Source organism: Meles meles, chromosome 1 (assembly GCF_922984935.1).
Source record: "Meles meles chromosome 1, mMelMel3.1 paternal haplotype, whole genome shotgun sequence".
NCBI lineage: Eukaryota > Metazoa > Chordata > Mammalia > Carnivora > Mustelidae > Meles > Meles meles.
Genome location: NC_060066.1, coordinates 550974 through 561272, shown reverse-complemented (window position 1 = coordinate 561272; position 10299 = coordinate 550974). Strand labels below are relative to the sequence as shown.

Below are 10299 nucleotides of genomic sequence, written 5' to 3'. Positions count from 1 at the left end.
AGGACACAGCGCCCCCAACCGGAAGGCCAGTGGGACTCTGAGCCCCTCCCGAGAGCGCACGAGCACCCCACGACCCCGGCAGGCTGAGGGCGGCCACTCCGGACAGCACTTTATTGATCCCCTCAGAGGCCTGGGCAGGGTCGGCACAGGTTCCTGGGACACGGAGCTGCCATCCCTGAGTAGGGCAGGAAGGAGCCCCATAGGGGCAGAGAAGCCCTCCGGACGGGCCAGGCCCCCTCCCCGGCACACAGGTGGGGGGCGGGCTCCAACCATGGGCAGTGAGGCGGGAGGCGGCGGCCTGTGGCCGGGCCGTGGAGCAGCTCAGGCGCCGGCCACGGGGGCCTCGTAGTTGAGCACGTAGTAGTCATGGACGTACATGAGCACGGCCACCGGCTGCCCGATGATGAGTGTCAGCCACACGGCCGCGTTGCCGTAGTTGCCCTGGAAGAAGCGGCTCACCAGCCAGGCCAGGGGGATCTGGAGAGCGGGCCCAGGTCAGCCGGCCACAGCGCAGGACCCAAGGAGGGGCCCAGGGCCGCGGGGGGCGGGGGGCGGGGGGTGGGGGGGGGCTCACCTGCGCCATCATGCCTGTGAAGGCCCAGAGGCGGAACATATGCAGAGGCACGCTCACCAGGTACTGCAGTGGGGGCGACGGGCATCAGCCACCGCCACGGCCGCACGCACAGGGGGGCCAGGGATGGGGCTGACTGGAGTGACGGGCCGCACGCGCCCAGGGGGCGGGGACGGGTGACTGGAGTAACGGGGGCCACACGTGCCCGGGGGACAGGGACAGAACTGACTGGAGTGGGGGCCGCGCGTGCGGTCGGTGGTGGGGTACGGGGCACCGGGCTGGTCGTGCCCGCAGGGCACTCACCTCGTGGAAGAAAGCCGAGGCAAAGAACACCCCGGTTCTGGCCAGCCACTTGCTGCTGCCCCGGCGAAGCATGGGCTTGTAGAAGTGTCTGCAGAGGGAGGGGGCCGGGGGTTGGGCCCGCGCGCACAGCTGCCCGCAACCGCCCCCACCGCCGCCCCTCGCCCGCGCCCACCTGAGGCACCATTTGTGCACAGGGATGTTCCAGTTCTGCCAGAAGTAGGTGACGGACTCCGAGTTCCTGGGGGCGGAGAGCAGCGGCTGAGCGGCCCAGCGGCTGGCAGCCCGACGCCGCCCAGCCCCGCCGCACGCCCGAGGCCACCCACCACCAGTCCCGGTAGAACTCCCGGTCTCCGAACTGCATGAGCTCGGCCACGGCGTTCATGCAGGAGTGAAAGAACCAGTAGAAGAAGATGAGCCAGATGAGGTGGTTGGGGACCTGCAGGGGGAGGCAGTGCCCGCTGTGAGCCGCCGCCCCCGCCGCCCCGCCCCTGCTGCCCCGGGCTCCCCCCACCCCCCGACCCAGGCTGCTCACCGCCAGCTTCAGGAGGCGCTCGATGATGCGGGAGTAATCCATGTCCTGCGCAGACACAGCTCAGCGGGCGCCCGAGCGGCTCCCCACCCGCCCTCCACCCCAGCCCGGGGGGCACCTGAGCGCTCACCTTGAAAGGCTTCATGGAGTTCTGGATGGTGGGGACCATCCACTGCGGAGGCGGGTACAGCGTCAGCGCCCGGGCTACCCGGCCCCGCCCCCCGGCGGCCCCGCCTCCCAGTGGCCCCGGCCCCGCCCCCCCGGCGGCCCCGCCCCCCGGCGTACCTGCTGGATCAGCCCCACCTGGAGCTGAGTCAGAAACAGCTGAGGGAGGAAGCCGAGAGGAGCAGGCTGAGCCCCCCACCCCCGGCCGACCCCCGCCGCCCCCCGTCCCCGCAGCCTGCCCCCATCCTCACCATCTCCAGGAGCCGCCGCAGCAGGAAGCGCTTTCGGACCCGCGGAGAGCGGGGGAAGTTGAGCTCGTAGCACAGGGTGGGAGCGAAGAGGAAGTAGTAGAGATCTGCAACGCGAGCGAGGCTAGCACCCGCCAGGCCGCGCCCTGCGTCCCTGAGCCCCTGCCCTTCAGCCAAGTCCCGGGGCGTCCTCACCGCGATAGGTCAGGTTGTCCGGGTAGCTCACAGCGCGCTGGGTGGCTCCCCCGTTGGCCTTCTTACCTGCGGAAGCTTCAAGCGAGGGGGGCCGGTGAGGCCTTGCTGCTGCCCAAGTCTGGCCCGCGAGGCGGGTGGCACGGGCTCTGAGGCCCCAGCCCTGGGCAGCCCCTCACCAGCCTTGGCCCTGGCCTTGGCCCTTCCTTCCCGGCACCACAAGTTGACATCGCGGTAGGAGAAGAGCTTGAGGAACAGGATGGTGTACACCATCAGAGCCAGCACGGAGCCCACTGCGGGAGAGGCAGGCTCAGGCCACAGCCCTCCCACACAGCCCGCAGGAGAGCCACAGCCACAGCCCCTGTGGCTGGAGGGCCCGGGTCTCTCCTGCGGGCCTCCGAGGCAGGCTGGGACACGGGTGGGATGAAGGAAGGGCACACCTGGAGTGATGGACTCAAGCAGCAAGGCCACGGCCGCCGGGAAGCAGAGAATGGTGGCCAGGTTGACCACGTGCAGCAGCAGCCCTGCCTGCTCCGTCAGGGCACCCTGGGGTGGGTGAGGGGGACCAGAGTGCTCAGTTGGTGCCCCACGCCCTAGGCAAGGGGTCTCCCTGGGGAAGGGCTACCAGGCCTGGGGCACAGCCCCTCCCGGGAGAGCTACACACAGCCCTAGTGAGAAGAGCAGACCCCTGGGCAGGGCAGGGGGTGGGAGGGCTCTGCTTACCACTGCCAGACGCTTCTCCACCTGGAACGCAGCCACAGCAAAGACATTGGCCACTGAGGATGTAAGTGTCACAGGGCAGGTTCAGGCCCCAGTCAAGCCCTGTCCCGTCTCCACCCGAGGCCTTCCTTGGCTCCCAGCTCACCAATAACTAGACACAGGGCGGGCCAGCTGTAGGGGTCCTTCAGGAACAGAGACACCACCTGGATGGGGTCCACCAGGATGCCGTACCTGGGGATCGGGGGATGAGGCCTGAGCAGGTGGGGAGGGGCTTCAGGGGTGGGGCCAGGGCCCTGGGGAAGACACTCACTTGATGAGGTTTTCTAAAAATAACCGTGCATTGCTCAAGATCTGCAAGAGAGAGGAAGGGCACAGCCCCATTAGCCAGGGCCACGGGGTGCCCCGCCCCCCGGCTCCTCTCAGCGCCTGCAGGGGCATGAGCCCCAGGTCCCGAGGGACACGTGCACCCCCCGTGAGCCCAGGGTCTGGCCTGCACGCCAAGCTCCAAGACCCACCACCCTCCTCACCCACACTCGCGCAGGGACAGGAAGCCCTTCCGCGATGCCCCTATCACCCCAACAAGAGGGAACCGACCCCAACCCCAGTGTCTGCAGCAACACAGACTGACCCGCCGCCTCACAGCTCTCATCCGTGGCCCAAGGCAGGGGCAGCCACTCCCTAGGGAGTAGGGAGAAGCAGCTGACCAGAGTCCTCAGGGGCCAGGCAGCTGAGCCCCAAGTGCCACTGGGCACTGCCCCTCTTCCGCTATCCCGCAGCGCTCCAGGCCCGGGCACGCGGCCCCAAAGGAGCTCCCAAGGACAGAACCCATGGAGATGGGCTCCTGGCTCGGCCTGGGGCTGGGGAATGGCTTCCCTCTGCAGGCCCGAGGGTCTCCTACTCCATCCCATAAGGTACAGACCCCGCCGAATGCCCCAAACTCAGGCCCTGGCCCTGGCTCATGGTAGATTCTGAGGAAAAGTGATGCTGGGCCGCGGACACCGGTGGGATCCCTTACCTGGGTGGTCAGGGAAGGCTTCACAAGGAGGTGAGAACCTGAGAGACACAAGGGCCCTGCCCTCCCGCAGCCACGAGCCCGGCCTTGCCAGGCACAGATGGGCCGTCACCACGCCTGGTGGTGGCCTGTCCCGAAGGCCCACAGCAAGCCCGGAGGAGCTGGAGCTGCCGGTGGGCTGTGCTCCCCTCCAGGCCGAGGCCACAGAGGGAACACACCGAGCAGCCCCAAACACGGTGCACATCGACTTCAGCGAGGGAGTGGGAGACACGCCAGAAGCAGGGGCGAGGTTCTGGGGCTGTGCAAAAGGGCCAGGTGAGCCCATGAGGCTGCAGGCCCACCCTCCAGGGCTGCCTCTACGGACCCCAGGCCAGGAATGGCCTCCAGAGGCCAAGTACACACCTCCTGAGGGTCAGGCTGGCCTCTGGCCCACTGCCCCCTTGCTCAGCCGGCTTCCCCCCCCACCATACTGCATCGCCCTTCCCCCTACTCCACGAGAGCCTCCTGGGCCCGTGGGCAGGGAGGATGTGGGTGTGCCTGGAGCCCTCTCCACATGGGTAACCCCAGGAGCCACACCCGAGACAGGTGGTGATGTCAGGGCAAGGGTCAAAGGCCTCTGGCCACATCAGCCTGAGCGGTGAGGGCCGGGCCCAGACAGGCCCTTGCCCCCGCCCCTCCCTGAGGGCCACCCCTTGGAGCCCCGGGCTCCAGCGCCTTCTGGGCCAGAGCTGCTGCCCCACCCCCACAAGGTGCCAGCAGGGACCAGGGCGGACGGAGAGGGAGGCAAGGGCCCCGTCTAATCCCTCCCCGCAGGCCAGCTAGGACGGAGGCTGAGGGAGAGAGGCTCGGTGCCTTCAGGGTCAGGGCCTGGAGCTGCCGGGCTGAGGCCGGAGCCATGCGCTGAGCCCCGCCCCCTCCGCAGGCCGGCCCGCCCGGGGCTCCACGCTTTCAGAACAGAAGCAGTGGCTGGACCCCACGACCCCTCACAGCTGCTGTGACTGGGGTTCAGCAGGGACGAGAGCTGACCGTGTGGCCAGTGCAGGGACAGCCACCAGGGCTCTCCCCTCCAGCCCGCGCCGACTCACCAGCATCACCACACACCAGTTCAGGATCCCGCGGTAGTTGCTGAAGCCGCTGTCCGAGCTGAACAGAGACTCCTGCAGGCGGTGGCACCTGGCGTGGGGACACACCCTCTCAGGGGCCGCTGCGGCCAGTCCCAGCCGGGAGAACCCCACCCGCCTCCAAGCACAGGGCCAGGCTGCGGCCTGCACAGAACCCGAGCCCGCCTTGGGGTCTGGGGCCCAGGCCAGAGCAGACCACAGGCTCCCTCGGAGCGACTGCGGCCCATCCGAGCCCAGCGGGACGGTCCTCGCCCCACACCGCCCTCTCTTCTGCCCACACCTCCTCCTCCCCGTTCACCATCACAGAAGACCCAGGCGGGGCCAGGCTCTCGGGGCCCAGAAGCCTGCCCTTCCAGGTAGCGGGCAGGTCATGTAGCAAACAGGAGCAGGCCGGCCGGCCCGGCCCTGCCCAGGGCTACAGACAGCTGGAGCTCCCAGGCCAAGAGCCCATCCTTGCTTCCCAGAGGCCTCTGGCTGCCACCATACGCTACAGCCACAGATGGTGACGCGCCCAAAGGAAGCGTCCACTCCAGGGATGTCGAGGCCCACCAGGCAGCGGCGTAGGGGGGTGGGCAGGGGCTGAATCTGCCTTGCGTGGCCCATCCCGCCGCCCAGCGCACCAAGGGGCCCCCGCCTCCAACGACCTCCCCCCAAGGTTTGGCCCATGCAGGTTCCAGTGTGCACAGGGCCCCAGGCCAAGAGCCCGCGGGGCACCTGGACTCGCACGCACTTTCCCGAGGACAGGCCCTCGGACACGTGCACAGCCTCCACGTGCTCCAGGTGATAACCACACGGTCAGCCCTGTGTTCCTGCCCAGGCCGAGGGGGCCAAGAAGGGCCCACCCGGGGGCCAGGAGCCTGACGGCAGAGAGACCTCCCACGGAAGCACTAATGCGGTTGAGGACTCACAAGCAGGCCCTCACATCCCCGCCTGGTCCTGAGTGACACGGAGCTGGCAGAAGGGCCCCCCCCGCCCCCCGGCGCCTGCCGCAAGGCCCAGACCCAGTTCCCCCCCGCACTCAGCCTGCCTCACCCCTCCCAGCTGCCACGCCCCCAGGAAGCCTCCCGCGGCATTGAGCAAGGCCCCCGGTTTGGTAAGACGCGAGGCCAGGAACTCCCTTCTCTCCCGTGGACAGGCCTCGCCACCTCTGGAGGCCCCCAGGCAGAAGCGGACTCAGAGGCATACACGGCAGGGACGCCGCAGCCCAGATGTCCTCTTGGGCTGACCCACCCTCCGTCACAGGCCTTGCTGTGGGTTAGGGTGGACACCAGGAGGTGAGGGGCTGGGCAAGCTGAGGCGCTACTCAGCCGTCTGAAACCTAGCCAGAGGCACAGCACACACCGCACCTGGCCCTCCAGCCTCCCCCGCGCACAGGTCTCCTTGTGTCCCTCTCCCATCTGCCCTGGGCCTTGCAGGGAGGCCACAGGAGACCCTCTCTTCCCTGAGACTCTGCACCTACCTTTCTGCAAGGTGACCAGAGGTCCGAGGCCCCACTCCCCAGAGAGGACAGTCTCCGGGCCCGTCTGCTAGATGAGGCCTCCCCAGCCCTTCTGCCAAGTTGGAGCCCATGCACTTGTGCTGAAGCTGTCCCAGGGCCACCTTCTGCCACAACCTGCCCCCCGCCCCGCCTGCACGTCCACACCCATCCAGCAAACATTTCACAAACGGGACCCCTGTCCCCAGAAGACCACGCTGCTTTTGCTTTCAGCATCTGGAAGACGAAGACAGGGCTGGGGAACAGGTATCCGCATACTCCGATCCCGGCCGTCAGGCTCTCGAGGCCTTCCCCAACCTGCCCGCAGCCACTCCCCGGGTCCCTCCACAGGGCTCCTGACCATCCCCAAGCCCAGGCGGCAGAGACACAGAAAGGGAGCCCACCACACAGCAAAACCCACAAGGCCCAGCCTTGCCGTCAGAGTGAGCAGTGGGCCAGAGGGCGGACAGGCGGGGCCTGGCACAACACCCAGAGCCGGCTGTGTCGGCCTCTCCCCTACTACCCCGGCCGCCCACACCTCTGCCCTCTAGCGGTTCCACATTCACTCCCCAGGTCCGCCCGGCCAGCAGGGACGCGCGTCCCCTGGCACCTCACTCAACCCTCACATGAGCTTTGGGAGGCAGCCGCGAGGGGAAACTAAGGTTTGCCGAAGTTTAAAGCCTGCCCGGGGCACGGCCCCCAAGTGTGGATCACACCTGGGGACCCCATGGTTCAGCTTCAGGGCCACGCAGAGCAAAGCGGGGACAGAGCGCCAGCTGTCCTCCCGGCTGCCCCTCCTCAGCACTTCTTCAGCCTCTGGGCTGGCCCTCGGGATCCAAGAGGATGCGTGCGCTCCCCACAAGCCGATACCCTGCTGGGGAGGAAGAAACAGGACATCCCGGGAACCAACACCCGGGGGGAGCCCTGCCCAGAAGGCCCTGCCTGGAGTGCCCAGGAGCCAAGGGCCAGACGGCCCAGGCCCAGGCACTGTGTACGGCGCCCCCCCTTCCTGCCACACAGCTGAGTTCACACCCAGAGCCTGACCCACCCCCTTCCCAGGCCAAGGTGAGCAGGAAGTGTAGGGAGGGGAGGAGGCCTGGAGCGCAGGGCATCAGGAAGGTTAGGGAAGGAGAGGCGGCAAGCAGGGGCGCCTGGGGGGCTCAGGTGGTTAAGTGTCTGCCTTCGGCTCAGGTCACGATCCTGGGGTCCTGGGATCGAGTCCCGCATCGGGCTCCCTGCTCCATGGGGGGCCTGTTTCTCCCTCTCCCTCTGCTGCTTCCCCCGCTTGTGCTCTCCTGCTCTCATTCTGTCAAATAAATGGATAAAAATCTGAGGTGCGAGGAGTGGACAAGGAGGAGAAGCCTAGGGACCAAATCCCAGGACAGCCAGAGCAAGGCCTGAGCCTGTCGGCGCCCAGGGGCCAGGGGACACCGGGCCCTGAGGAACAAGCACACATGGCCTGCGCCACCGGGAGACCAGGAGGGGCCCTAACTGCCAGCCCCCCTCCAGTCCCGGGGCATCTCCCACTCCTCTTCCCAGGGGCCCAGACTTCAAGGCTGCCACTCACGTGGCCCAACTACCAGGAGCACAGGCGAGGCTTCAGGACGCCTGGCCTTGGCAGAGCAGGGAAGTGACTGCCGATCCCAGAGTGGCAATGTGGCCCAAAGCCAACAGCCCTGTCTCACACAAAAGGACACCATCTCCTGCCACCCCTGCAGGAGATCATGCAGCCATAACCCCGGCCTCCTGGAGGGCAGTCAGCAGAGGGGACTCTAAGGCCCTCCTGTCCTCTGGAGCCTCCCCAGCACTGCCCCAGGCCCACGGGGAGCAAGCACCCCCTCAGTAGAAGCTCCGTCCCCTGCCACAGCACCTCCACAAACCCCGGGCCTGACCTTTGCTCAGGCTGCTCAGTGCGGAGATTATCTTATCTCCAGGTGGACTGTGCGCAGCCCAAGGGCAAGGACCCCGGCTACCCTCACCCATCCTCTCCCACGGTGGAGAAAGGCCCTGTTCGTGTTTACTGAGGGAGCAAATCCTTGCCGGCAGACGGACTGACCGCCCGCTTCCTCCTTGATTACCCCTAGCCCCAAAGGCATTTCCAAAGCTTAAGCCCCAGGACCCCGGGCCACACTGAAGGCCAGAAGTGGGAGAGGGAGGCTAGAGGTGGCAACGGGATCACTGGGGGGGGCGTGACGGAGGGACCCAGGACCTGGCCCTCGGGTCCTCCCCATCAGCCAGGCTCGCCCCCCAACCACTTCCTGTCAGTCCTTCAGCTAAACAGGGTGCCACCCAGGGGCACTTCGAGGCCCTCTCCTGTACCCCAACCAGGGGGTGAGAGTCCCAATGCAGGACGCAACTCCGTCCCTGCAAGAAGACACTTGTTCTGGAAACCGAAGCCGGGGCCCAGGCCATCCAAGCTCTGGGTGACGGCGGGACCCCCTGAAAACAGCTCTGGGGACAGTCTGCAGGGACACAGCCCTGCCCCTGTCTCTCAGGCAGCCCCAGTCTCCTGCAGGCTGCCTGCCCAGCGGGGGCCACCGTCCTCTGCGGGACTCCCAAGCGCCAAGGCACCCCTCAGAGCCCTCCCTGGTCACAAACCACGGCTCCCACCCGGCTCCTTGCAGACAGGGAGAACCCGGTCCGGGGGACCCCGGCGAAGACGACGTGAGGAGGGGTGGGGGGTCTGGAAGCCGGACTGCTGCGGGCTCCCCTCGGCACCCCCACGTGGGTGACCTTGGCAACGGACTCCCCACTCCTGTGCCTCAGTCCCCGCCCAGAGACCCCAGGGGCACACCTGCCCACGACCAGGTCCGGGAGCCAGGCTCGCGCACTCGGAGCCCGCGCTGCTGCGGTCATGCCCGGGGCCCTGAGAAGGGTCGCGGGCAGGGGTCAGAGGTTAGGGGTGGGGCGCCTCGCTACCTCAGATCCCAGTGGCCGCTGCCCACGTCGGAGCCTCCGCTCTCGTCCTTGTCCGGGGCCGGGGCCGGGGCCGGCGCGTCTCCCGCGGGGCCCACGTCCCGCACCTCTTCCACCGCCGCGGGCCCGCCGCCGCCCTGGCTCGAGGGCCGTGAACCCGTCCTCCGGCGCCGGGGGCCGCCCGCGCCGCCGCGGTCGCCCATGGCCTCAACCTGCACCAGGTCCGAGCAGAGTCGTGGCCCGCCCGGCTCGCAGCACCCAAGGCCCGCGGCTCCGCCTCCGGACCCTCGGCCAACCGCCGCCACCGCCCCCTGCCGGACGCCGTAGCCCGCGCGTTGGCCCCGGCCGCCAATCAGCGCGCGCCCTCCGGGCCGTCCAGGGACCGCGGGCACGTCGCCCCGGGAGCCCCTAACTGGTCAACTGCCGGGGCGCGCGCCCATTTGTAGTCCGCGGGCGCGCGGGGCACCCTGGGAGTCGTGGTCGCTCCGCGCGGGGCACCCTGGGAGTCGTGGTCGCTCCGCGCGGGGCACCCTGGGAGTCGTGGTCGCCGGGTACACCCGAGAGCGCGTGTGCGGCCGGGCGGCCCGAGGCGGGCCTTGTTCCCCGCGGGCCTCTGCGTCTCCGCGGAACGCGCCCGGCCTCCCCCCGCCGCTTCCTGCTGCTCCTCCCGCTCTGCCAACGCGGGGTTTCGCCGCTGCTCGGCCAGCTCGGAGTGCGGCGTGTGGACGACCGTGTCCGTGCGACCCGCCTCGCCCACCGCCCAGCGTGTTGGCCCCCGAGCGCACGTCGGGGCGCGCTGGGGTCCCCCGAGCCCCCTGGTTACCACCGCAGAAGCCCCTGCTTCTCCTGGGCTCACGCTGTTCAAGCGAGCGCCAGACCGAAGGCCGGAGCCCGGGGAAGGCCCCAGACCCCGCGGCCCCGGGACGCCCGCCCTGCCGACCGGCTCCTCGTGGAGGTGCCCGGCGGGGATAGGGAAGGTGTAGCCCCCAACTCCCATCGCCGAGGGGCCAGGCCCTGGCCCCCCGCCCCCCGCCCGCCCGCCGCCTTG

At 68.8% G+C, this 10299-nt stretch overlaps 1 protein-coding gene across 3 annotated transcripts; it reads right to left on the bottom strand.

Moving 5' to 3' along the window:
* Positions 1–97: 97 nt before the first annotated feature.
* Positions 98–9661, bottom strand: DGAT1 (diacylglycerol O-acyltransferase 1). 3 transcript variants are annotated; one of them, XM_046024350.1, is made up of 17 exons: positions 9255–9660; positions 4826–4913; positions 3039–3079; positions 2874–2959; positions 2732–2784; positions 2449–2554; positions 2188–2301; positions 2012–2086; positions 1820–1923; positions 1689–1727; positions 1534–1575; positions 1407–1451; positions 1198–1310; positions 1047–1112; positions 759–962; positions 575–714; positions 98–477 (listed from the first exon to the last, which is right to left on the bottom strand). In XM_046024350.1, exons 1-17 carry the CDS (start codon positions 9452–9454, stop codon positions 365–367), a joined length of 1629 nt encoding a protein of 542 aa, XP_045880306.1. In that variant the 5' UTR covers positions 9455–9660; the 3' UTR covers positions 98–364. The 3 variants fall into 3 exon arrangements, with proteins under 3 accessions (XP_045880306.1, XP_045880314.1, XP_045880310.1); XM_046024358.1 differs by having other exon boundaries at positions 575–637; positions 875–962; positions 9255–9659; XM_046024354.1 differs by lacking the exon at positions 1689–1727 and having other exon boundaries at positions 9255–9661.
* Positions 9662–10299: the final 638 nt, after the last annotated feature.